General features: G+C 39.4%; 4 protein-coding genes across 9 annotated transcripts; 3 read left to right on the top strand and 1 right to left on the bottom strand.

Moving 5' to 3' along the window:
- The first annotated feature begins 322 nt into the window (after positions 1 to 322).
- Positions 323 to 7861, top strand: prc1b (protein regulator of cytokinesis 1b). Of its 4 annotated transcripts, none has more exons than XM_035416636.1 (15): positions 323 to 481; positions 1806 to 1938; positions 2043 to 2165; positions 2312 to 2545; positions 2718 to 2888; positions 2970 to 3119; positions 3269 to 3416; positions 3541 to 3677; positions 3835 to 3930; positions 4521 to 4667; positions 4807 to 4917; positions 5180 to 5284; positions 5466 to 5648; positions 5927 to 5964; positions 7109 to 7861. In XM_035416636.1, exons 1-15 carry the CDS (start codon positions 471 to 473, stop codon positions 7155 to 7157), a joined length of 1836 nt encoding a protein of 611 aa, XP_035272527.1. In that variant the 5' UTR covers positions 323 to 470; the 3' UTR covers positions 7158 to 7861. The 4 variants fall into 4 exon arrangements, with proteins under 4 accessions (XP_035272527.1, XP_035272530.1, XP_035272528.1 ...); XM_035416639.1 differs by having other exon boundaries at positions 471 to 481; positions 5466 to 5571; positions 7109 to 7235; XM_035416637.1 differs by lacking the exon at positions 5927 to 5964 and having other exon boundaries at positions 471 to 481.
- A 278-nt stretch (positions 7862 to 8139) lies between these two features.
- Positions 8140 to 12700, top strand: si:ch73-314g15.3 (uncharacterized protein LOC368688 homolog). Its single transcript, XM_035418834.1, has 12 exons — positions 8140 to 8402; positions 8678 to 8766; positions 8980 to 9098; positions 9254 to 9356; positions 9480 to 9577; positions 9721 to 9870; positions 10256 to 10423; positions 10504 to 10573; positions 10659 to 10737; positions 11259 to 11412; positions 11587 to 11691; positions 11911 to 12700. The coding sequence occupies exons 1-12, from the start codon at positions 8296 to 8298 to the stop codon at positions 11938 to 11940; spliced, it is 1272 nt and encodes a 423-aa protein (XP_035274725.1). The 5' UTR covers positions 8140 to 8295; the 3' UTR covers positions 11941 to 12700.
- A 379-nt stretch (positions 12701 to 13079) lies between these two features.
- Positions 13080 to 19765, top strand: si:cabz01068815.1. Of its 2 annotated transcripts, none has more exons than XM_035418836.1 (6): positions 13080 to 14059; positions 14997 to 15064; positions 16351 to 16722; positions 17267 to 17359; positions 18317 to 18407; positions 18840 to 19765. In XM_035418836.1, exons 2-6 carry the CDS (start codon positions 15025 to 15027, stop codon positions 19084 to 19086), a joined length of 843 nt encoding a protein of 280 aa, XP_035274727.1. In that variant the 5' UTR covers positions 13080 to 14059; positions 14997 to 15024; the 3' UTR covers positions 19087 to 19765. The 2 variants fall into 2 exon arrangements, with proteins under 2 accessions (XP_035274727.1, XP_035274726.1); XM_035418835.1 differs by having other exon boundaries at positions 17225 to 17359.
- Positions 19635 to 25850, bottom strand: rasl12 (RAS-like, family 12). 2 transcript variants are annotated; one of them, XM_035418838.1, is made up of 6 exons: positions 25525 to 25850; positions 25237 to 25353; positions 24767 to 24823; positions 24157 to 24230; positions 22361 to 22551; positions 19635 to 21449 (listed from the first exon to the last, which is right to left on the bottom strand). In XM_035418838.1, the coding sequence occupies exons 2-6, from the start codon at positions 25346 to 25348 to the stop codon at positions 21110 to 21112; spliced, it is 774 nt and encodes a 257-aa protein (XP_035274729.1). In that variant the 5' UTR covers positions 25349 to 25353; positions 25525 to 25850; the 3' UTR covers positions 19635 to 21109. The 2 variants fall into 2 exon arrangements, with proteins under 2 accessions (XP_035274729.1, XP_035274728.1); XM_035418837.1 differs by having other exon boundaries at positions 25237 to 25348; positions 25525 to 25849.
- Between the last annotated feature and the right edge of the window lie 768 nt (positions 25851 to 26618).

Here is a 26618-nt window from a genome sequence, read left to right as displayed (position 1 = left end):
CCTCTGTGTGTTTTTTTTTTTTTTTTTTTTTTGTGATCTGTTTTCCAGTTTGCGCAAATCGGTAGCCTACTCGCCTCTCCCATAATTTGATTTTTAATTTTCAAGCACCGCAAATACAAGTGACCTCACATCGGTTCGTTACAACCTAACGGGGTTTGGTTACGTCTGGTGTGATTGGTTAACGTTGTGTATTGTGCCACTCATGGGTGAGTGATTGTCTTGAGCGTTGAAAAAAACAACTACCCCTGGTGGTTCCTGTAGCGACGGTTCCGTGACGCTAGGACCGTCGTAGCCAATGAGAAGTAAACCTACATGCGGTGCACTATTTGAATCGGCAAAGAAGAGAGACAGTACACTGGCTAGAACAGAAAAGCTCGTTCGCAAGATATTTTACTTGTGATTTCAAACTTTTTACAGTAAACGGACTTGGTGCAAACATTACCATAAAGGAAGATCTCGAGGAGTGCATAATGAGGAGGAGGTTTGTAAAAAAAATAAAAGAAATAAAAAAACATGGTTTTCGCTTTAGAACGATCTTAGTTATCCAGATAATTTACTAGCTGCTCTGCGAACTGTTTGTTAACGTAGTCTAATGCTGCATTCTTCAGTTTTGTTTATACTAGCTGGCTAGGAATAGGTAGCGTTAGCTACTGTGTTATCTAGATACACAAGATGTTCACCATTAGTAACTAATACATAGTAATAGTTTTGAAAATACTAACATGGCTAACGCTAGCCCGATAAAATCGATAGCTAACGTTAACCTAGCTATGTCATTGGCTAAATGGTGGTGGCATGGTATGACAATGTAGCTAGTCTAGCGAATGCTAACGTTAGTCGGATTATCAAACAGATCCCTAGTATAATAGTAACGTTGACTTATTAGGTAGTTAACTAGCTAGCCAAATGATTTTTAAGATCGAATAATATTATATGATTGCAATGAACAACATACCATTAGCTAACGTTAAGTAGGCGGTGACATAGTCTAACTTTAGATAAGATAAGGTAATGACGTTCACAACGGTTTGTATGTATACCTAATGCTAATTCCATGCTAGCCTGCTATTTTGAACAACATTTGTCTGTGTAGCGTTCAAGTTTCTCGAGTCTAGTTGTGCTTCACTGTGACCGTTAGCTAAGTATTTAATACAAGGCGTGATGTAGCTTACTAAATGTAGGTAGCTAAATTCTGTTGGAGCGTTTTGATATAGCATTACCGTGTGATTGTTAGCTAGCTGTCATAACCTTATTCGAGGTAACGTACAGCCAAAGGAATTTTGCAATCTGCAGATGTCGAAAATGTAGCAACAATTAATGTCAGCTGAATGTACTGACGAGCTAGAAAGCTGTCGTTTGAACTTAAAAACCGAGACCGTAGAGCTGGCCAAACCGGTTGGGTGTGTCTCGCCTATGGGAAATGTTTAGCATTATCGGTTACAAATAATTACCATTCCAATGAGTTGAAGTAACACTAAGCGCAGATCTGTCGCTGAGAGCTTGAAATAAGATTAGTTCACAAACTTTACTGACGTACCCCAGAATGTATCCAAGTTATTTTTGCTAGGCAAACTGAGTGAATAAAGCCGTATTGTGACATTTCTATCATGCTTTTCTGCTTATCTTATTACTGAAAAATTGGTTAATGTTGATGTTTGGCAAATATAAACAATTTAGACACTGTTACATGCACAGCCTTTGAATGTAGTCCTTTAAATTCACTTTTTGTGTTAGAGAAATTAAAACCTTGGGTGTTGTGGTTGCTGATTGAGAAATATTGGTGCATTTTGTCTGGCCCATACCAGTGAAGTGCTCGCAGCTGAATCGGTGTCATGTCTGAACAAAGCACTGTGCCGCCTGAAGGATATTTGGGAGGAAATAGGAATCCCAGAGGACCAGCGACTGCAGAGGACAGATGTTGTAAAGAGTCATATAAAAGTAAGTTCTGCCATCAAATGCGATGAGTGGGTTTGCTCTTGGGGGTTACCTGTACGCTCTCATGAGTTGCCCACAGGACTAGCCTAAATGTGCACTATCCCCAGGGTCTGCTGGAAATGATGATCGCAGAGGAAGAGAGCCTCAGGAGCCGGTTGATTAACAGCATAGATATGTGTCGCAAAGAGCTGGACATTCTGTGCAGGGAACTGCATTTACCGCCGTTTGAGGTAACCTCGCGCATTGTTGACGCCTTATCTTGACCTCTGTCATTGTGAAGATTTTTGCCATTGTGACTGTCTTTGCCGTAGGCACCTGTGCAATCTTGTACATCGTCCCCCAGTGGTTTCACAGAATTTTGGTTCTGCTTTGGCAGGAGGAAGAAGGGCACACGATGCTGCAGCTGGAGAAGGACATTCGAACCCGAGTAGAAGTGATGATGAAACAGAAGAGTCAGAGGATGCAGGAGCTCAAAGCTCTTTGTCAGCAGGACCAGGAGCTCTGCGACATTCTGTGCACAGACTCTTACAGTATCAGCCCCGACTCGGTCCCCTCCCTGAAGGACCTGGAGAACTTCCGCCAACATATTGTCAACCTCACTGCAGAAAAGGTAAACCTCTTCTATGGCCACTGTGAGCCTCTCCTCAGTCTGAAATACCTAAATTCACTATGGTGCTTTAGTGGTGTTGCTTAAAAGGTACCTCATGGCATGGTTTTATTGGTGGATTGTGTATTTAGAGTTTTACAGCAGGTAGTAACAGTGTTGTATTGTTTGATCCAAGGATCGGAGGCACAAAGAGTTTGTCTGCATTAAGAGACAAATTATCTTGTGCATGGAGGACCTGGAGCAATTGCCAGACACTAGTTTTGAGCGGGATGTGGTGTGTGAGGATGAGGACGCCTTCTGTCTGTCCGAAGAGAATATTGCATCGCTTAAACTGCTTCTCCATCAGGTGAGAACCTGTCACAGATGTAAATTAGTTCACAGGCTTGTTCCAGCAGACATTTATGACAGTTTTGTGTTCTCTCTCCAGCTGGAAGATCAGAAGGCTGTGAATGAGGCAGTTTGTAGCTCTTACCGCACAAAGGTCCAGGCGCTTTGGGAGAGGCTGCAAATCGCCCAGGAGGAGAGGGAGGCTTTCTCAGAGCATATGGCCTTGTCCAAGAAAAGAAATAGGGAGGCTGTAAGGAGAATGTCAATCTGAATCAATTTGTCAAATTGTCTGTCTGTTACTATGTTAAACTGCTGTTTGACTTACTCTCTGGCTGTATTATCTGTTTATGAATGGCATAATCTAAACGTATAGTTTAATTTGTTTCAATTCCATTTCAGTTAGAAGCTGAGATAAAGCGCCTTGAAGAACTAAAACTTCAGAACATTTGGAACGTTACTGCAGTTATCCGTGAGGAGATTGCCTCCTACTGGGACAAGTGTTTCTTCAGCGAAGACCAGCGTCAGGCCTTTGCACCGTACTATGTTGGTAAGTGGCTGTTTTGATAGAACCAATCAGTAGCTTGCGTAATCTATGGGTTCATTTTAGGCTAAGGCTACCACGGTTCTTTTAAATTTACAAAGAGGAACACATTCATTATGTCTTTCTCCAGATGATATCACTGAAGACGTTTTAAGCCTGCATGATGCAGAAATCCTTCGTCTCAAACAACATTATGAGGCCCACAAGGAGCTCTTTGAGGGCATTCACAGTTGGGAAGAAAACTGGACACTCTTCCAGGAACTTGAGGTGAATGTGATAAGTAGTTGATTTTAACTTCCTTTTTGTTTTTGACCTTTTGTTTTACTTGTAACAAGAATTCAATGGTTCTTAATCATGGAGAAGTTCCAATAGGCAGTGTTCTCTTTGATGTGATTCATTAAATGGCCTATTGTTCGTTTCACAGAAAAAGACAACCGACCCTTCCAGATTTACTAACCGTGGAGGAAATCTTTTGAAAGAGGAGAAACGCAGGGCTGACCTGCACAAAAGCCTGCCAAAGGTGGGAAATCAATCGCAGAAAGTCTGCTGAGAATCAGAAGCAGACTTGTATTCTTCTGTTAACGTTTTTGTGGAGTCATGTTGATTTCTTGATGTTGGACTGTTCTGTTGAGGCTGCCCATAGCCCTTGAAATTTGAACGTTTCACCATGGAAAATGTTTATTTTACCTCAAGCAGAACATGTATATATCATGCTTGCTTACTAGCTTGATTGCAAGTATCTGATATCAGCCTGCTGCCAAATTGGCTAGCTAGCTGTTTTGCACATTGAACACGCTACCAAAAGTCCTTTAAGTGTTATTTGCTGACGAGAGGATCTGAAATTGGTTGTCAGCACAATTTCGGAAACGCTGTTAAAAATTATTTTAAAATTCCATCTTCAATGCTGCCCATTTTTATTGCAATGATAAAAACTGGAGTTGTCTCGTTAAATTATAGGGACTGAAATAACTTGGATAACTTAGAATAACTAGGATTTTCTTATTTTGTGGGGGACCTGTGCAGAGTTCTTGTAGGGTGTGCAGGTGTTTTCCATTGATGAGTGGAAAATTTAAATGTGGTTTGTGTGGAAATGTGTTTTTAATTTTTCAGCTGGAGAAGAAGCTGAAGGCTGAGATCGATGTTTGGGAGCAGGAGCAATGCTGTGAATTCTTAGTCAGGGGTCAGAAGTTTATGCAGTACGTAGAGGAGCAATGGGAGACGTACAGGATGGAGAAAGAAAGGGAAAAACAGGAACGGGTAGGAACACTTGCTTCACAAAATGATTTTTGGCAGGGATGATATGGGGTGGTGTAGTAGTACATTTTAGAATGTTGTGTTTTTAAAAACGGTCCCCATTTCCAAATGTGTCTAAGTCTGCTTTTAATATTTGTAAAAGCAACTGAAGAAAAGCAAGCAAACGGAGGAAGATATGCTGTATGGCACTGCTATTCGTACTCCGTCTAAACGCAGAATTCCAGGCGCCGCCACACCTGGAAAAATGCGAAAGGTAATGCTGGGCCTTTTGGCTCATGTCTTGTACTGTCGCGTGTAGAATTGCATGCCTTTTGCGATTTTTGTGGAGCACATTTCTCATTGACTAAAACTGACTGTCCCATTCTGTGGCAGAAAATCTATGTGAAACTGGTTAATTACTCCAATAGTTGCTTCTGTCATATTTCATAATGAAGGTATTTTTATGCAAGTTTTAAGCTATGAATTTTAACTGATTTCAACTGTTGTGCCACTAACAACCCTTGCATTTTCTTCAGTTCAATACCACCTCCAGCATCTATAGCACCACTCCTAACAGCACAATGCGCTCTGTCTTTGGGGGAACCATCTGTCGCTCTCCAGTGTCCAGAACCCCCCTCTCGGTAATATAGCAATTTTTGCTTCTGAAAGCTTTGTCTGATACAGGATTTTATCACCGTTTACTTTGCATCGCAGTAACTTTGCCAGTGCTAAATGTAAAATGAATTTCACAGGAGTCGAAACACACAGAATAATTCACATGAACTTATTCTTTGATTTTTCTCCCCAATGTCCCTTCCATAGAATGGTCTCATGGTGCGGACACCAGGACGCAGCAAGACTCCAAATATGGGTCTGATGAAGCACAACAAAGAGAACATCTCTCACCTCAATGGGACTGCTCTGAGTGGTGCGTCGAAGACGCCAGCAGGCTCACAACGCACCTTCAGCATTAACTCTGTTGCCAGCACCTATTCAGAATTTGCGGTAATTGACATTTTTCAAAAAAAAAAAAAAAAAACATCTACCAATCTCTTCAGCAACACACAGCCTAGTTGGGAAGAGAAACTGTTGAGAGGCTTAACATTGTGACTACAGATAAAAATAGCATGTAGAGTTCATTTTGCGCATTTAGCTTGGACAGTCTTAAAATGTTTTGGTTCTACAGACTACCCATTCACGATTTTCCTTGACTGTGGATTAAATACTTATTGCCTCAACACCACACAGGTACAGAAAATATCTAATCATGCATTCCATTTTAGATGGAAATTGGCCACATTGATTCCACCGCCCTGCAAAGGTTTGTATAAATTAATGCATTTTGGAACCCATGGCAAAGATCTCCCTTACCTTCTTAATGCTGAATATTAACAATCTAATACAAGTCCCATTCGGTGGTACTTTTTTGCTTTTTAATATATATTTTTTTAATTGAGAAAATGAAGGATGAACTGAAGGGAGAAAGCATTAAATATACTTACACACCTACGCACCAAAGCAAATGACTAGGCTGTGTGTTGCTGTTTTCATTAACCTCATCCCAGTAAATTCAGAATCCTTTAGGCGAAACCCAGTTTATACATTTATCAGGAATTTGCCAATGCATCTAATGTTCTAACACCTGCTGGATAAAAAAACTTTTCCATCATTTGCCAGAATATGGCACTTTGTACTGTCTACATTAATCCCTCTGCTTTTTTCCCCTCTTTCAAATTTCTGTCTTATATTAAAGACCCTGTGCAATCAAAATCATCATATTTCTAGTTCTATTACACGCAAACCAATTTGAACCACTGAAAATCAATACTATGATATGTGCAGTTTAATTTGGTTCATCCCAATAATTTGGTATTTGTCATTTGAAGATTATTTTAAAACAATCAGCCGTTAGGCATTTTAGTGGGCTGCCAAACAATTAAACTTTAAGTGAATATGCATACAGAATGCACAAGCCTTTCTGACTTGTACTGGTGTTTAGAAATAACATATTTGTATTTTCCTTTTTACAAGTTTGTATAAAGTATGCTTCTTAACCTTGATAGTAATTAACTCTTAAAATCCAAGGATTCAAGTATTTCACAGGGTCTTTAATTAGCTGATTTTCTCTGCAAAACCTGCGCTGGGATTGGTAGATGATTTAACCAAAATTGTGAAAATTCAAGATGTAAGACCAGTCATTTCTAATAATTTTAAGTTTTATTATTGACAGTATTTATACTTTATCTATTTTATGTAAAATATCCCTTTGTCATAAATAACTAAATAACTGTTTTGCTTTATATAGAAAACCAGAAGAATACACAGTTCACTGAAGTACCATCCCTTGGTCATCAATTTAATGCTTTTAGGATGCTGACATTTTATGAATTCACTGGCATTTGTGATGGTTCATTGTGTGCTTGATTTGCCATGACCTTTTTAACCCCTTCTCTGCCTTTCCACAGCAAGAACTTTCAAGGGCATCCAAATCTAACTCCAAGCCCGGAGTCTTGAACTCAACCGTCACTCATATTTGATCTTGGAACGCAAGCATATGCACCCTTTCGCTGTCCAGTGAGGGCTCCGTGCTTTGTACAAATGGAATCCGTACAGTTTAACTGGTGTCTGCATTTGTATGTATTAATGAAGGTAGTGATGTATCGTCAAGAATGTGGATGCACACGGAAATGATGTTATATAAAAAGTTGTAATATATTTTATTGTAGTTAACACTTTTAAAGGCTTCTAATTGTTGCACCGATCAAGCGCGTCTTTGTTTTAAATTGGTATGCGTTTTTTTCTCTCTGATTTAACAGTAACGGGAAGCTTCGAAAAGTGTTTTTCTGTAACTTTTTTCTACCGACTTATTTGCTCCTGAAGGTCTACATGGTTCGAAGTCAAGTTGGAATTTATGAACGCTTTCTAACACATGCTATTTTAACCTAATCTGTGTTTCTACTTTTGGGTATTTTAATCATCAGTTGCACATTTTGTCACTACCTGAATATCACACTGCTTTCTTCTATTTATTCCTGACACTACGTGACACTCTCCAAGGCATGGTATTGAATTGATATGTCTTTTTTTTATGGATGGGATGGGTCTATGTATTTGAATCCAACAAATTTGACTGCTTTATATAGGCAAAAATCTATTCACATTCGTCATGTATTGCAAACCCGTTTCCAATATGTAAATAAATTCCTTTTATTTCTAAAGTTGTAACATTGTCATTTTTAAGTATTGGCGTGAAAGTACAATAACCGCTTGCTAATTGTTTAATGGCATTAGAAATCGGTGCTTGCACCAAAATGGGATTAGTATCGTGCCTGGGGTTAAAACAAGATTAAGATTATTGTCCTTTTTTCTTATTGTGTATCCTTTTCACAAAGTTGATATTCACGCCCTATTTTGTAATTTAAAGTTTTACAGCAAATATTTAGGACGGACGTGTTTAATTGATGCACCAATTTAACTTCCGGGGATCCATTTCTTGTAGTCCGCTGCTAAAAACGTGTCCGGATGTATTTGTAAGTTCTTCCTAAACGCAAAAATCGTGCTAACTCGGTGTGTGCGGGTGTAGTACTTGACTACAAGCATACCGTTGTACTTAATAAATAGAGGAACTATTTTCCCCCAGTTCTCCCCATGAATGGATTGCTTCGAAGAGGATTTAGTTAACGCACTTAGAGAAATTGTAAAGGGTAGTAATTGGCAGTGTGTAGGAACAACATGTAATTTTAAATCCCAATGCACCAAGTAAGTTGTGTTCATTAGCCACCTAAACGTTTTTCTTCATCGATATGGACGTATAGTTCTTATTTCAGTTAGGTTATGTCAGTTGTATTAGCTGCATTTTGTCAGTTATTTAACACTGGACACCCCGATGAACGCAAGCTAGCTTGCGAACTAGCTACATTCAAAATCTAGCCTAAACAGGAACTTGAATTAACTTGACAATATTGTGTATGTATCTGCTTATTTGAAGCCGACAGATGTGTCCGTTACATTTGTATTTTTATTATTTTCACGAGACTTTATTCGGAAGACGGAGAACACATTGTTCTTGTACACGCCGAAAATGATGGATACTGGGCGATGGATTCATCGTGTCCTCATGAAGGTAATGACCTAGTGCGTTATGCAGAATGCTAGTTTAGTCAACGTCATGTGATATCTTAAAGATGCTTGGTTTGTAACGTGCCAACGATACACGGCGTAAATTAAAGAAATAAGTCAATACACGCAGATCAAGTGCAGTGCTAATATTGTATGTTATTGGATTATTGGAGAAAGTTTGCATAAACTCTAAAACTAAACGTGCGTTTATGTGCAGGAGGACCACTTGACCTTGGTGATATTGAGGACTTGGGCAATGGAAAACTGGCATTAATATGTCCTTGGCATCACTTCGACTTTTGCCTGGAAACAGGTGAATCCTCCACTGGTCTTAAGGTAGGGGATGTGATCACCATTCAAGGAAGGACCCTCTCAGTTTGATAGATATAATATTTACTGAATCAAGTAGATAGTTCCTGAGCCTAATAGTTTTTGATAACTTGATCAATTTTATTTAAACACTGAGTGACTTCTATCCTTTCTCTTTTCAGAACCAAGTCTATGAGGTCAGAGTGGTTCAAGGAAAGATTTACATAAACACACAAAATGCCCTGTCACTTTGTCCCATTCCAGAAAAAGACACAGTATCATTTGGTAAGAAAAATTAAGATGATGTATGCTAATTTTGGACATAATTCTTTTAGCAAGTCTGTGGCTCATAATTAATCATGCAGATTAAGCATGGACATTTCCGTTTATTTGGGGTTTATTGTTTAGGCAGATTGTTACCAGATAATGCAAAGTCCACTCCTTCTGAGGATTCGCTCTGCTTCTGGGCAACAAAAATCCTCCTTACCCCAGACCCCAATGAGAAGGTAATTAGGCTGCTTATTGAAATAAATGCTATAGCCATGGAGTGGAAAGTATTCAGTGCACTGCTGTAAAATAATACTGGAGACTTGTGATGTGGTTTGTTTCCTAGCTCTGATTTAACTTATTCATGATCTGATCTCTCAAGGTCGCTTTGACGCAGGAAGTGCTGCAGCGGTGGAATTCCGGCAAGATCACGGACGTGGGCCAGGCAATGCCACCAGCTCAGCCCAGCAGGAAGGACAGCCTTACTGTGCTGGAACCAGGGAAGATCAAGCGGGGCAAAGGAGGCACATTGGTCAGGACATAGCAGGAGTTTGACATTGCCATTCAGTCAGCTCTCAGAGGCTATTCCTTCTGGAAATTCATTTTAACTGAATTTGCAGTAAATTTTTCTTTGGTTTCTACTTGAAAATATATATACCATTGTGTCCACGATACACAGTCTTTCAGTGGGTTTGCCGTTTTGTTTTAAAACAATTCAGTGATTGTAATGTAATATTAGTTTGATTTTTTGAATGAATGAAACCCCTTGTTTTTTATTGCGGTAAGGAAATTACTCTTGTCAGCCCAGAGGGTAAATATAATCTGCTGTGCAGCTTCATCAGTGTCACATGGCAACATGGTATCCTCGCTGAATGCTCAAATGCCTTTCACTGTGTCCTGTGCTTTTGTTCTGATAGGCCAGCCGGATTGCCCTGTTGCACTCTTTGGCTAATATAGAGCAGTGGGCCATCGACCTTTCCTGGGACATAATTGCCAGGTTCTCTTCCGTGACACTGAGCTCTGGGGAGCCTCTGCCCCGACAGTTCTTCAGTGACTTTGTCAAAGTGGCGGGAGATGAGGCCAAGGTCAGTTTCAGAACAACTTTAGCTCACGTCTGAATAACTTCCGCATGAAATATCATTAACATAAACATTTTCCCCCACAGCATTATCACTTGCTGGAGAAACGGATCACCGAGCTCGGCAGCTTTTTTGGTTCTTTACCTGTGCACAATGGTAGGTGCTCTTCATTCATTACTCTTTTCATTGGAATATTGCTAGTTACATGTGAGAGATGTTGCAAATGTGTTTGTCTTTGCAGGACTCTGGCAGTCTGCGACAGACACATCCCATGACCTTCTGGCCAGGCTGGCAATTGTCCACATGGTACACGAAGCCAGGTATGATGGTTACCCGGGTCAAATGTCAATGCCAGATTCATAAGAATCTTCTGTTCTCAAAATATTTCCAAACTTCATTTGACTGGCGTGCAGATTTCATACATATTGTCTGAGTCTCCCATATACCAATTATTTCCCTGCATTCTCCATGTCTCAAAAAATTTTTTTTTAAATAAATGTCTCAACCCCATGTAAGTGCAGCCACAGGTTTGATTTCCCACAATAGGTTTGTACTCTGTCTATAATCCCCCAAAATTGTGGGAAAATACATGAGGATTGTGGGGACAAAATGTGCTAAACCATTGCGTTCAAAGCTAGCATGGTGGGTTTGCAGTTGAAGTAAACTCAAAATAGGGCTCGCGCTCACAAAACCAAAGGGTAAAGCCAAAAGCAAGCCAGTCATTTTTCTGAACATGTTCAGTCAAATGTATTCACATGTTTATCTATAGTGGTGGTCTCAAAGGCGCAGTTAATATTTCCCGTGCAGTGGAGTGATGAGGCTGAGTTGTGTGTCCCTGCAGGGGTCTGGATGTCCATCCCCAGACGCTGTCCCGCTTCGCGGCGCAGGGTGACGCAAGCTCTGTGCAGGTCCTGGAGGTAATCTACAGCGATGAAATCACTCACGTGGCTGCAGGGCTGAAATGGTTCACATACATCTGCTCAAAGGAAGCACGGGTATGTTCTGTTTTGTAGGGGTGAGAACTTCTGAATTCAGCTTAAAATTCCCATGTGTTCTTAGTGCAAGTAAAGGCTATGGTAGAACCTCACCTCCCATATCTGACGTTTCTTTCTGTTCTGCACCTCATCCTTACTCAAAGTAGAGGTTGAGTATTTACCATCTCTCCTTAGGATTGTTTGTCAACGTTCCATGAACTGGTGAAGCAGCACTTTAAAGGATATCTGAAGCCTCCCTTTAACACTGAGGGAAGAAGAACAGCAGGAATGACAGAGGAGGTGGGAGTCTGTGACATATTTATACCAGAACATGTTTAATGTAAACTGTGAATTGGACAATTGTACGAGAATTTGTCCTGGGCCCCCCGTATGCAACTTCCAGAAAACAATTCATGTTTTTTGATTAATTCTTGAAAAACAAAATGAAAAAGTTACGCAAATGTTTGAAGTGAACCCTTTGCAGTTAATCTTAGTCTGTTTCATTCCTTCTTTCCTTAGTGGTACGTGCCTCTGGTCAAGCCTAGCTGACTGAAGATTTTTCCGCAGTCCAAGTCCAGGTTTTACATGGACACGCAATCTCAGAGACTTGTCTGTTCTGTAACACAACTGATGAGTGTTACGAGCATGAAACTGGTGTCAGTTGTAACTACAGTCTCGCAAACCAAATTGAGAAAGGTTCTCACTCCCTGGAGTTCAGTGCAAAGGTCAAGGCATTATTATTGAGAATCTGCTTTATTTATTCTGATCTTTGACTCATCATCACTGCATTGTCATGGACTGTAAATTAGTTTGGAGGCCAACAGCATCATATTCTATATGCCGCCAATCTCATCACATTCATGACCACTCAGCTGACTGTTAAATCACAGAAAACCTCAGCACTTGCTATATTGCTGCTGATAATATTATGTTGTACAACAAAAGGATTAAACTGTGATGCCGTGAAACAGTTAGTGCAGTTTATCGCATCACCTCACTTGATATCCGATGGACAGATTTTCCAGATCACCCCATGGTATGAATGAGCTTCTCAGCCTTTGGTGAATCCTCTCTCTACCTGTCCAGATTTTGCCGTTGGGTGCTACTATATGTCTCATGAGCGCGTCATTGTCTTCTTATCTCTGCAGTCGCTGTCCTTGGAGCTGTTAACATTCCACAATCCCTAGCCCTGCAATGTGTGAATCATTAGAATTACTACATCTATATTTGGTAATGAAAAGGAAATAAAGGTAACTGTGTTTCCAGGAAATCTCTGAAATAAAAAGATAATCCCTTTTCAAATGTTAAATTTGTTTCCATATACTCTTATAATGTATTCAGAACCGACAGTTTAGTGTTCTTGACATCAAAAAGTGGTTGCTTGCTTCATTGTTTTCAGAGCTCCATCCTCTTTAATTATTTAATTCTCTTTTTTCTTTTTTAATAAAGATTTGTAAGTCTTTTTTCTTTTTTTTTTTTGCTCTGACACAATCTAAAAAACAATAACACCCCTCCCCCCCTCCAAAAAAAGTAGATAATCCTGTAAATAATTTGAGAATGTATTTCACTTTAAAATACGATTCTTCAAACAGTCATATTTGGTTTTATTGGTGATGTAAATGTGTAAAAAGGTTGCTTCTCTCATTTGGTTTTAAATACCCATTTGGGCATTGGCAGATAGCAACTGACAATGGCTGTGCCAGGAAATTGCAGTGAAATTCCGGTGACCCCTCGTCCCTTCACTTACGCTGAAATGACAGATGGGTCATTCACCTTTCCCCAGCAGCTCAGGTCATCGTAAAGGAATAAAAATCATTTTACAACTCGCACATTAAAGGAACATGTATATTAACAGAAACTGATTTGTGAGGTGTTTGACCGATAGGTTGGTGACCGTTTTTCTTAGCTTCGTTTGACTGACAGTTGGTGGCAGTTTGTCTTAGCTTCCCAGCTCAGTTTAATTAAAATTCAGCAGCTTATTAACTGCTCCATTGTATTCAGAACAAGTAAAATCATTAAATCAGGGTAAGTAGAATTCACCGTCCAATGTTATCCTTAAGACACAGACATTGTCACAATTTATTCTTGTCTGATGCTGCATTCTGAAAGGGTTTTTAAAAATAATGGTTTCGTTGCAACATCACTGATTTTTGTGTCGTTTATCAAGCCATTTGTGATATGTTCATTTATTGTAATTAAAATGGAATTCTGTTGGAAGGCACAAATGAATGGCTTTTCACTAAATAATATGAATCTCTAGCATTGATGAAATGACATTTTCAATGCATGCAAACAGTACATTCTCAGTGGGGCTGCCTGGGGTATAATGCTAACAGCCAGGAGTTATTCAAATCTTCTCATTAGCCCCTTTTCACACGTATTCCCTTCTGCATGCCATCACTCAATCCTGAATATCACAAAAGAAATCACATTGAAGGTATCAAATAATTTTAATGTTCTTGTGTTATCTTACTATATTCAGCATGAATAGCAGAATCTCTAGTAGAATAATCCCCTCCCACCTGAACTTTGGAAATCCGAGAAGAGTTGGGCATGACTCAACAGAGATCATGCTCACTCCTGCAGCTTACTTGTCGAGTTTTGTTTCACTTAAGTTTGTCACTACAGACAGTCTGTCTCCCGGAACTACTAATCATCTCTCTCAGATGTAAGTCTTGTCACATATGCTGTAATATTCTGTATTTTGTTTCTTGGTGTAAAACAATAAATCTAGCAGTTTTTTCTAATAAGGTGCAAAGTTAATCTTAAACATAATTTGATGTGTGATTAAACCCACAGGTCCATAGTTCTGACTGATCTATTGACTAACCACAGAACTGTTAATATAAATTTGAGTAGTGAATGGGTTGAATGTGTTGTGTTGAATAGAATGTTGGATGTTTTGCTTCAACATTCCAGCCTGCATAATGTTTCAGTCCAGGTGGATTTTTAAATGAATTTTTTTTTTGGATTTGACACAAAATTAATATTACTTTGTCTTTCCTCAGTCAGTTATTCAGAATTGCAAATTCTGCTGTTAGCTGCTGAAATTGTGCTTCCTTGCAATGAAAGACTGAATATAAAAGCTTCCAAAAGGAACAAGAATAAATGTGCTCTCAGACCTGGATTTAGTTTCAAGCCTGCATTGACTTGCAGTCAGAACTGCCGCACAACACGCATCAGGATTGAATGCGTCGTCGGGATTGCTACTCAATTTCGTTGTGCACTGTCTATGGCTGTCTGTGTGCCAATGTAAAATTTACAAGATTGTACAACATTCTTTTGTAATTCAGCTAATTCATTCCAGATTCAGGCTTTTTTGTTTTAGAGATTAATATAAATATAAAAGGCTAAATATAATAAAAAATATAATATAAAAGGCTTAATATGCTCTTGAAGAATTTGGTGTTTGTATGCTTGTCAGTACATGTTTGAAGACCAAGGTGTTCAATACTTAGTCAGCGGATGTGGCTTCATCTCATTCACTTGTTCTTCACATTCAGTCAGTCATTAACATTAATACTACTCTGGGAAACAGTTATTCAGCATTGTTATGCATTGTTGGATGCAATTATTTTAAAAGCTCTCTTGGGTTATGCTCATAGATTCTAGGAATTCCATTCACATTGAAGAATGTTGCGCATGTGGATTGTATTAAGCCTGCTGTTACCAGGTAAAGTAATGAATACATTATTTCAATATCTACTCAATACTGCTGCTAATTTCTAACATTTTAGACTTCTATTACAATCATTTTCAGTGTGATCTGTATTTGGACAGTGACACATTTTTTGTTGTTTTGGCTCTGTACTCCAGGACTTCGGATTTGAAATGAAATGATGAATATAAGGCTAAAGTGCAGACTTGTCAGCTTTTATTTCAGGGAATTGGTTTCATCAGAGCAGATAAGATGTTTTTCTTTGCTTCAGAATTCATCCTGCTGAGGCCTTCAACAGTCATATCATCAATAATAACAAGTGACCCAGTTCCTGTGGCAGCCATAAATATCCAAATCATAACACTCCCCCATGTTTCACAGATGAAGTGTTATGCTTTGGATCATGAGAAGTTCCATTCTTTCTCCACATTTCCCTCTTTCCATCACTTTGGTACAGGTTAAATCCAATCTGTTCATAAGACTTTTCTCCTGCATAGAACCCTTAAGGTTATGCTGGTGTAGTCTCTTTTTTATGGTACATCTATGCCTTCTTCCTGGAGAGTGTTCTCGATCTATTTGACAGTTGAAAAGGGGTTTTTCTTTGCAGTCGAAAGTATGCTTTTGCTATCCGCAACAGTGGTTTTTTATGGTCTTCCAGGCTATTTGCTATTACTGAGCTCACCAGTGCATTCTTGCTTCTTAACAATATACCAACCAGTTTATTTTGTCAGCCTCATGATGGCCTGCTTTACTGGCATTTACACTTCTTTGGTCATTGAGAAACAAAAGCGACAGAATGTACATCCAAATGCCACGCCTAGAATCAACTCTGGACCTATTGTTAGCTTTCTTGTGCATGAACTAATGATCCAACAACACAGCTGCCCAAGAAATAGCTGAGCAGCCAATTGTTCAATGACTTTATGCCCCAAAAAATGGGGAGACTATGTATAAAAAGGGCTGTATTTCCAACATGGATTGCCTGCTGGATGTAAATACCCTCAAATTACACCTTACAGTCTACTCTTTAACCTTACATTCATTGTTTAATTTATAATCCAATGTGATGGAGTACACTGCCAAAACAACCAAAATTATGTCTCTGTCCAAGTACTTATGGACCTCACTAAATATCACTCCGCTGGTAGCACTTGTATATTTCTTCAGTATCTGTGATTTTCTTCTCATTACAATGTGCTAATGGAAGAATTTTTATTAAATCTGGCTTAACAGTTGAGTAAATTGACTTACACACTGTACCTGGTGGACATAATATGGTATGTGTCTGCATAATATTACAGTGACGAGAAGCTTCATGATCTACAATACCATTCATGGCCTGTGCTTGCAAGACTCCCGTGGGAGTGACCGTGTGCAGCTGTGGCGCTGTGACCTGGACTCTCACTTTCAGCAGTGGTTCTGGGAGGACGGCCGCTTGCTGGTGAACAGGGGCACGGCAAGGTGTCTGTCCAGCCACCAGATGAATCCTGTCCTCACTGCATCCTGCAATGGCAGCGAAGGCCTCTGGTGGCACTGCCGTAGTAACTGGCTGGTCAGCCACAGCAGCTCCCTGAAGCTAACCACAGATGGGAAAGACTTGTCCCTGTCACATGAAAACAAACTATCCAAGTGGAGATCCCTTGAAGAAGGCAACATCTGTCAGGAAAGCCTGAGTAAGTAAGTTCTGGGGAAAGTTGGCATAAAGAACTCAGCAAAGAATGGTGCCTGCATACCTGTATGGAACTCTCGGATGATGATTTATTGGTGAAGACTGAAGGATATTTCGTCTACTTCTGTCTTTTTTAAAGTGTACTCAAATGCATAACTTTCTGAGACTTCTGTACCAGTATGTGGATAGTATACTTTATTGCCTCACAGTAGCTTTGGCAAGAACTTTCTCCTGTGCATGTGCTTTACTGAACATATAGTTATGGTTATGGAATAGAAAGAAGGGCCAACTTTTTACCTGCTCAACAGTTTACAGCTTGTTTATAGCTTTTCATGTGCAACCTCTGCCAAGCGTCTCAGCAGTGAGGAATGGACTCAGTGTCCTTCAGTGTGATATCAAAGGCATCAAATACCTTGTCCATGGTGACACCACCTCATGGTCACATGGCCTAGGATGGGAACATTAACATGGTGATTTAAACATTCTTGTTTGTAATGGACCCACAGGATTCAAAAGGGCATCGGATGAGCCATATGTCTTACCAACAGACTACTCGGAAACAGAGTATGATTACGCGGAAGAGGGCACCATGACTGAAGAGCAGAGGCACTACTACAGATGGTACTACCGCACAGAAGACTGTGAGTGTCTTTATTTTGCTGCCTGCCTTTCTATTGAATGTTGAATTTCCACCATGCAAGGTAAACGTCAAAAATCAATCAAGAAAGAAGGGTGTGAATACTTCTTTTTTTTACCACAGTTGAGGTTTCTCAGGTTTGATTCATTCTTCGTATAATTTTAGCAGTGGTTTATATTTGGGTAAATGTCCTGGTATGGAATGTTCCTATTTATTAATCTGATAAAATGTTTTTATGCTGCCATTTTTTTTCTTCCAGTGTTGTAAAATAATCTTTAAATGACCCTGTGGTTCATTGGAAGTGGTGAAGAAGTGCAGTAAAACTATGTCAAGTCATGCAAAGGGATAGATAGGCAGTGTAAGTAACAGATGATCACTATGAGAGTGATGGTTAGGGGAAGTGCATACATGCATGGCATTACATGGGAGAACTCTGGCGCAATGAAGTTGAGCAGGCTGTAGACGGCCATCTTCTCCAAACATGCTCTGCTGAAATGTTTTAACCACAAAAATGTTCAGTAACTTATTTTAGTTAAAAATTTTGTCAGGCTTTTAACCTGAGACTTAAGTGCCCATATTGGCCTTGAGGAGTTGTCTGTTATAGCTGAAGACAGAGGCCTGCATTCTCCAAGCATTCATCAGTAACCTGTCATAAAGCCAGACTGAGATAACAACATGAGGAAGTGTCATTCATTCAAAATTCATTTTCATATCTTCACTGTCATACAGGATTATGTCACCATGCTCCTGCCATAAAAGGACATAATAATTGTAAAACCATTTTAGAGATTCACCTGCGTGTAAAGTTATATCTACCTCTGCCAGTAAAATGCAAAGTGCTCACTTGGATTGAATTATTACGTTGTCTGTAATTACCCCTTCAATTTCTTAAAGTGTGCATAATAGGAACTCATTCACAGGAACATTCACCGCATTATCATCATACCTGTTCATTTTGCAGCGTCTCCATGGACATATGCAATGCTGGCCCTGTCTACAGGAGCACTCCTGCTGGGCTGCCTGCTATTTGCCATGGGATCAATGGCAAACTGGTGAGTGCTTTCCCATTAGTTTTAAGGTTATGCATCAGGATAAAAACTAACTAAATGGAAAAATAAAATCTACATGTGTGCGGAATGATGGAATGATAGACCATGAACTGATTTTTATGCTCTGGTTACAATTGACTTGATTAAATTTATATTCATTTTTCAAATAATGCATTACTGTCCAATCTTGAATATGTTAAGAGCCTGAAAAGTGCTAAACTCTCAGTCCTGTGTAAGCATGGAGTAAGTCCTGCCAACCTGTTACTTGGCAGATGGCCTACCTGCCATGCCAATAACCTTTTATCCACGCAGAAGTGAATTCCTTCTAAATCAACTGCAGTAGTGTATAAATCCCTGGATAAGGTCCTCTTTAATGATACGATTCCGGCTGTGCCGGAGTTGTGGTGTGCTCCTGACCTCAGCGCCTCTGTTCAGGAACAGGAAGAAGATTGGCCAATACAAGGCTGCCGCTGCAGCCCAGACAGCGCGGGCGGAGGAGCTGCAGGGCATGGTTGTGCTCAAACAGGCCCGTGGCGCTCCCTCTCAGCACAGCCAGCCCAGCGAGAAGCCGGCCCCAGAGAGCTGCGAGATGGGAGAGCTGAGGGCTGGAGAAGTCATCCTCAAGTGGAAGGATGGGAACGTGACGGCCCTGTACCCGGACGCTCCGGAGGAGGACGTGTAAAATGGCCGACCAGAGCACTGAGTTCACTCCCCTCCTCTTCCTGATAGAAACAGTACCTTGAAAGCTTTTCTTTTGTTAATGGACAGCGCAAGGTGAAAGGAATTCGGAACAGTGAGATCGTCTGGGTTAAGCCTATCCATCTCTCTACTCCTTGTGTTGCTTTCCCTCTCTGTTACAAACAGCCATCGCATGCTGGATTTAGGAATTTCACTCGCAAAAGACAAGACATGCAGTTGGCCATTAAGTATTTCTGCATTTATATTTCCAATTGCATTTGTTTGAACAATGTCATCACCTTTTCATCAAAAGAAACAGTGACAGATATAGCACAAATTGCACTGTAAATTATGTCTTTTGCATAATACCACACAAATACAGCATGTGGCTTCTGAATGTTTTTGAGATGTGTTGGTGTGATCATGAGAACAGCGTAATCTTTCAGTTGTACCATTCACTTCTAAAAGTTTATTCACCTGGGGGAATGGCATACAGTACAGTGATGCTACTAGCTCTTGACCACTCAACATGAGACAATAAAAACACCAGAGTGAGAACTTTGTATATATAATATCTACCTTTCCCAAAAACAGTTGGTTAAAATTATATATGATTTGTATATCAAAAGAAACAAAGTAGGATTGTACATACTTATTTTTAACATAATAAATGTTTAAAAATGCTTGGCCTTCAGTCTTTTGATCTAAGTTCAAGTGTAACCATTTACAATAAATTGTTTTGCATAGTTTCCGATAAACTAGAGCTTTAAATCTGTAGATTAGTCAAAAGCAAACATAATATTGCAAAAGATCAAATAATAATAATGTGGCCACAGATCAAATCTATGCAATGCTGTTTTGCATATGACCAACAGATGTTAATGTTCATAAAATAATCTTACTGAACACCTCATCAGATATGACATGCTCTGCTTTGATGTTTTATGATATAATCTGCATGTAGTAAATCCAAATTGTGACTCCAATATAATAAACATTGTCTTTTATAGGGGCAAAATGGCACACAGAAAAAGTAATCATGTAAAAAAAAAAAAAAACAAAGAAGCATGACCTTGATCTTCTAGCCCAGTAATTTAACTATGGCTATGATTAGCTGTACCTCAGTAATAAAACACCGGCTACAAATCTGCTTGATCTGAACTTGTGCTGGTTAACATTAGAAAGCAGTCACAAGCTGATTGATGTTTAAGTCTTAATATGAAATAATCTACTTTAATCTTTGCGTGTTAGACCACTGAAAAGCGCATTGTCTGGAAAAAGTAAATACTAAGAAAACTAACACGGATAATTCCAAATACAAAGAAATGTTTCTGTGTCAATCTAAATAGCTGATGGAATCAGTAAATAAACGCAAAATTTAACAGGCTGATCTTCCTCACTTTCTTAAAAAACGTATACAACATTCATAAATTAACTGCCCTCAACATTTTAAAGGTGAGGCTTATAACCATCAAGTGCTTCAGAAGACAGCTTCACAAAGAGTCTTTGCTGTTAAGTTAAAACAGCTGCATAGATCAAAAGAATAAAAACTACATTCATATGTTCATTTTTATAAAAAAAATATTCAAACCTTTCAGCAGACCACTTTGCAAAAAAGACTAAATTAGTCAGTGCAGTTCTGTAAACCTACCACTGCATTTAAATGCTGCCGTTTCCACATATAGGATCTTGAGTGGAAGCATCTCAGCAAATTCTTGTGGCACAAGCACATTAAGTTATTAATGCAAGTCTGACACCCTCTGCCATCTGCTCCTCTTTCATCTGAGCTAAACACTCAGGTGCAAACATATCATCTTCCATTTAAAGGGATCACAATGGTCTCCCTTAAGAGATCTCATTAGGATTCACATTCCATTTGCATTATGTCAACACATTTTAGACTAATGTAGTTCAACCTCTCAACTAAAGCACATACAAAGTCAGTCAGAGTCAGAAAAATCAGACACATAAAGGAAACATAAAGTTGGGAGTAGAGCTCCTACAGAAAGAGTCCTGGCAGAGGAAGTTCAGAAGATCTTGAAGCCCTTCAGGAGCGTGAGTGTAGGGGCGCGGCGTTTGCTCTGTGCCCGTGAGGATTTCACGGTGACCAGCTTGGCGGTGGCCGGGGAGGGCAGCTCTTTGAAGCAGGGGGTGAGGAGCGATGCGGAGGCCAGGCTCATCACGGGCCTGTCCTCGCTGATGAAGAGGGGCCGGACGGGCAAGGCCCTCTCCGCCTCTCGCCGAGCCTCCCGCACCGCCTCATGGAACACGTTCTGCACCGAGGCAAAGTCCAGGCAGGCCGACACCTCGAAGAACAGACAGCTGTACCGCGAGGCCAGGTCCACCCCATCAGACTTGCTCACCTGCCTGAGGCAGAGAACACACAGCTCCACCTTAGGCACACCTCCAACATCTCACTTTACTCACTCTCAACAGTCTGGAGTAACATCATAACCATCAAAGAAGTATTTGATCATGCTAAATCAGGCTTCAGACCACAAGCTATATTATCAGCAAGATTAAATATAATGTATTGCCCAATAATGCACGAAGAGGACATCCTGGAGACCGAGATACTGACTCCCATGGTTACAGGCCCAAACAAGTATCCACAGATATACTTTCATAAACACACGTCCAAATTATCCAGTCACTGCATAAACTACATTCAGCTGAACACCTGTGTTGATTATCTTGTCAGGACTATACACATTAAACTGATTCTGTGAATTCAGATTGACTGATACAAGAGGCCTGAAAGTCAAAAACGGCATTGTCTAAAAAAGGATCAATCTGGAGCAAGACATTTTCCTTTTCAGCTATACTACACGAATTAAACTCTTCATTAAAAAACGTAATAATGATTTACAATACATTCTCCTATAAACAACAGAGCAAGCATGCAATTTGAAATAATGTGATTGTTTTACACCTTCTATTCTTCTCGATCCTAATCAGTGCAGTGCCCAATTGTATTCATAGGCCATTTCTAACACTGCAAAATCCCCCTTGAAATCAGGAGAGCACAGAGCATCACGCATGTCCTCAGAAATATGCATGGACTGTAGCCAGCCAACGTTATTTTCATTCTGCAGTCCGCCAGCTGAGCTTTGCAGTCGTTTTGTCAATGGACTGCACCACATATGCGTCTGGCGCAGACAGACTACAGGTGTCCGAACAGAGGAGGGGAAGGGCATGTCGAGTTTACATTACATTCACTTTAAATCACACTGTTTTCATAAAATGCATCCCAGGTATAAATCAATGACAATCCATACCTGTACCTCTCCATGTCCAGCTTGTTCCCCACCAGGATGAGAACTGGTTTGGGCTGAATTCCCCTAGTGTGCAGTGTCACTGCATCCAGATACTGCTGGCAACCCTCGAAGCTTCGCCGGTTGTCAATACTGTAGACCACCAGGAAGGCTGTGGCCCAGGTCACATAGCGCCCACAGTTCACTGGCCCATCCTGGAATTATGGAGGGAAATGCAGAGATATTGAAGTAAATGAGAGATATGGTAGAAGTACCTTGGTTAACTACTTAAGGAGACCACTACACGTTTTTCTATCAGCCTGTGGATCCCCAGTCTCCATGAACTCCATTAATCCCCTGTGAAAAACCACCTGGGTCTTTAGTACAATGCGCTACCTTTACCTTTTCGTGTTGTGATATGTGTTTGTAAAACTTGCCAGTCCCAACATTTGATGTCTTTTGCAGTACTTAGAACTTTTTTGAGGGATTTATAAGAACCTTAAAAAAAAAATCGATAGTTGAAGGCATGGGTCCCAGACTGGGTCCTGGAGAGCCACAAGGTTTGCCGATTTCCATTGTAACTCAGCTCCTGATGTCTTGGGTCTGGAATGATTGCTGATTTTTAAGCAACCACAAAAACCAGCACAAATATTTGCATGTATTTCAAAGAGAAAGGTTTATAACTGTCAAACAGTGAAGTTACTGCAACAAAACTCTTCAGCCTTTTTTCTAGATGATGACAGCATAGAGCATTTTTGTTCTTGCTTGCTTCAAAGCACTCATCACTTGGTTGAAATCTTTAGAACAAGTAAAACATCTGCAGTGAGTTCTGAGAGGGACAGGGACAAACCAGTGATGAAAATTAAGGACTGAAAACGTGTACCAACAGGAGGCACATCTCGAGAGAAAACCAGAATAAGCCATGAGTTTGTGCAGTCAAAGGTTGTTCTTTTTATCTTTTGTGTGCCTTAAAGGGATGGTTCATTCCTTTTTTTAAAAATACTATTTTAGTTTTAGTGTGTTTTAGATTAGCATTGACAGTTTTTGTGTGCGATGAATGATATTTTAGATACTTGCAGACATTTCTGACCAAGAAGTTTCTGCTGACATTATAATGGCAGGTAAAAAAAAGGGCATTTGGGGGTTTGTGATCAAAAGTAAAAAATCAACTAATGAGTATTAGTTAATTTTATTATACAATGATGTTGTTTCCAGATGCTATACAGTTTAGTAGAATAATTGCATAGTGTTTGTGTACAATTCTGAACCCAAAAATCAGTTTCATATCCTGCTGGTACTTCTTTACTTCTCAGTTCTTAAGCAGTGCAAGCTCCTCACTCCCGAAAACCAAAAAGCCCTGGTACTAATGTTGATATAGTTAGCTTTGCCACAATTTCCTTTAGCTCAGGTTGCAGGGTCCTACGAAACAAATCTACAATTTAACTTGATGCTTTAAAAAATAATTGGGCACTATATACATCTAGAACCTCAAGAGGCATAACTTCACTGTACAAGCTACTTTGAAGTTACTTGAAGTGTATTTTCTTGCAATAGATATGGATCCATGCCACTGTAATTCTGGCAGGTCATCAGAAACCCCTGTGTCTAAAATATCCTTCATCTCACACAAAAGCTGTCCAGGCCAATCTTAAACATTCAATAAAAATGAAATAATATCAACAAACGCCATAAAGTGAACTCTGCGTCCAATCTAACTTTATAGGAACAAAGCAAAAGACACTTCTTATAAAATTCAGGAGAGGGTGAGCAAAAGACATTTACTTGTGAACTTCTATGTTTAACCATGTTTATATACCTACCTGGTCAGCTGTGTCCATAAGTTTCACAAGAACAGGCTGTTGATCCACAATCTCTTCCGAAGTATACGTATCTTCTAAAACACAGTTTTATTGTTTCATTAATGCAATGCATTTAAGTAGTTTCTTTCACTGTTATTTTATGTGCTATTTTATCATTCATTTACAGCTTAATTTAAAAAAAAAATATATCACAGAGCACTTTATTTACAACTTGCAGCTGGAACTTAGGCCTGATTATATCCCTTAAAGTCTTTGGACTGTATCCATGTTTCAGCTTCATTTGCATAATGAAAATAAATATTCATATCATGCATTAATAATAGATCCTACCATGCACCAATGTGTGTAATCACTGTGAATGCACACCAAAACAGACTTTTTTAGAAGATCCTTTTTAGTGAGAACATTTGTTTTGTACTGTAGGAGCTGCCGCTGCCAAAATCAAAGCCAAATGCTACATTATGTAACCTGTTATGCTAGGTATTCAGAAAAAGATGAACTGTAATGTAAGAAAGTTCATTTAACTTTAAAATACAAACCAAAACTACATAAAAATGTTACTTAATGTATACTGTACAAAAATTGCTTTTTTCATTAGAATAAAACTTACCTAGATTAGGGTCATATTCACTGATAAAGCGCTTAGTGAGAAACTTCACTGTAAGGGCTGCAGACGAAAGATTTCTTGATTAGGTTCAGACCATGCTTTATGCTCTTTTTACAGAATTCACAAGACGGGAAATAACGCGCGCACGCGCTCACACACAATTACAGTTTCTCGGTTGCCATGAATACGTTTTCCTAACTAATTTTTACTATCGTACACTTTTATTTCTTGCTGTGTGAATTTCTGTCAGCCCAAAACAGTGACATGACAAGCAATTCGGACACAAAACTGCAGTACCGTCCATGGCAGGAATTTCGCTTCGACAGAGCTTTGAACACATTTGGCATACGTTTTCAGAAATGTATTTTAAGAAACGTGTGAACCTTTATACACTGAAACACAATACACAAACTAGTAAATAAACTCTTACAAACGAAAATATGTATAACATATCTGTTGATCAGGTAGCCTACCTGACTTTCCCGAGCCAGTAATTCCTAAAAGAGCGATATTGCATTCAGCTTGTCCTCTGTCTGGCGCTGGGACAATATTGCAGGTCCGTATTTTCCCAAATTTTGAAGTCATCTGTGCTTACAAAATACAATGAAACATGATTTAAATTCGATGTGCAATAGAACGCACCGAACATATGATTGGCAAACAGAAACACTGACCATTTGCAGTAAAATAAGCATTATTAACGTCTATTAACAGCCTGCGCGTTGTCTCAAAAGTGTATCCGACGCGCGCTTTTGTTTTACCTTTCAATATTCTCCAGTTCACAGAAATGGTTAAAAGTAAAAGTTTTATTTTAAACGAAACGAACTCGATTGAATGCTGAACGACCTATATTGATATACTTTTGTCTTGAGGTATCTTGTTTCCCTGTTTCTGTCAGACGCGATGTCCAATTATTTTCCTTTTTGGCTTATCCATGTTTATCTATGTTTAAATCAATGACTATCGCGTCAGATAAGTTTTAAAGACAGTCCTGTCTTGTGAAATTCAGAAGCCATATTCCTCCGCAGCATGACTAGTCAAAGCTGGCGCCGAATGAAGGAATAAAAAGGCTAAGATTTACAGAGGAATGTGCATACGTATTTGATTGACTGCCAAATTCCTTGTAGGGAAACTGCGCAGTTCTTTCTAAATTAACAATGCAGAAATATACGGCATGGCCTGTCTCAGTAAACACAGACAATGTATAACCACCCTATTCAGAATATAGAATATGTGAAAATATATGTGTAAATATATCTCCACATGTCGAATATCTGCTTTGTAGTTTGCATATTGTTTGTGTTACAGTTTAAAGAATACATGTATTTTACAGATGAGGAAAGGGGTGTTTTAGGGTCCCATGCATGAGCACAATAAGTCTTCATTCCAGATTATACATGTATAAGTACCCTTAAAAATATGACTTGTTCAAAAATCACATGTGAACACCCAACATGTGAACTATAAAAATAATCCCACTTAAAATGTGAGCCAAAATCAGTAAGCATAGGTCATCAGTAAGTCAGTGACATGTGACAATGTGAAGATGCAAGAGATGTGACCTATTTTGACATGTGAAAATGTCCATTTCACATGTGGTATTTTCTTTTCACATGTGAATATTTTAATTCACACGTGAAAATATTGAATTCACATGTGAACTTCACATTTTCACATTTATTTTTTTATTTTTACATAAGGGTACATATACAGGAGTCTGAAGGAGGAGTCAAAGCATTACGTTAAAGCTGAAACACATCATGCAAAGGCATGCTGACCCATGAATAAAAAGATGAGGAGTCAGGGCACTGAATATTTCAGTTCCAGTGACATCACCCAAGCATATAGCTGCAAG

The sequence above is a fragment of the Anguilla anguilla genome, chromosome 5, assembly GCF_013347855.1.
Source record: "Anguilla anguilla isolate fAngAng1 chromosome 5, fAngAng1.pri, whole genome shotgun sequence".
In the NCBI taxonomy this organism is placed as follows: Eukaryota; Metazoa; Chordata; class Actinopteri; order Anguilliformes; family Anguillidae; genus Anguilla; species Anguilla anguilla.
This window is presented reverse-complemented; position numbering and strand designations above follow the sequence as displayed.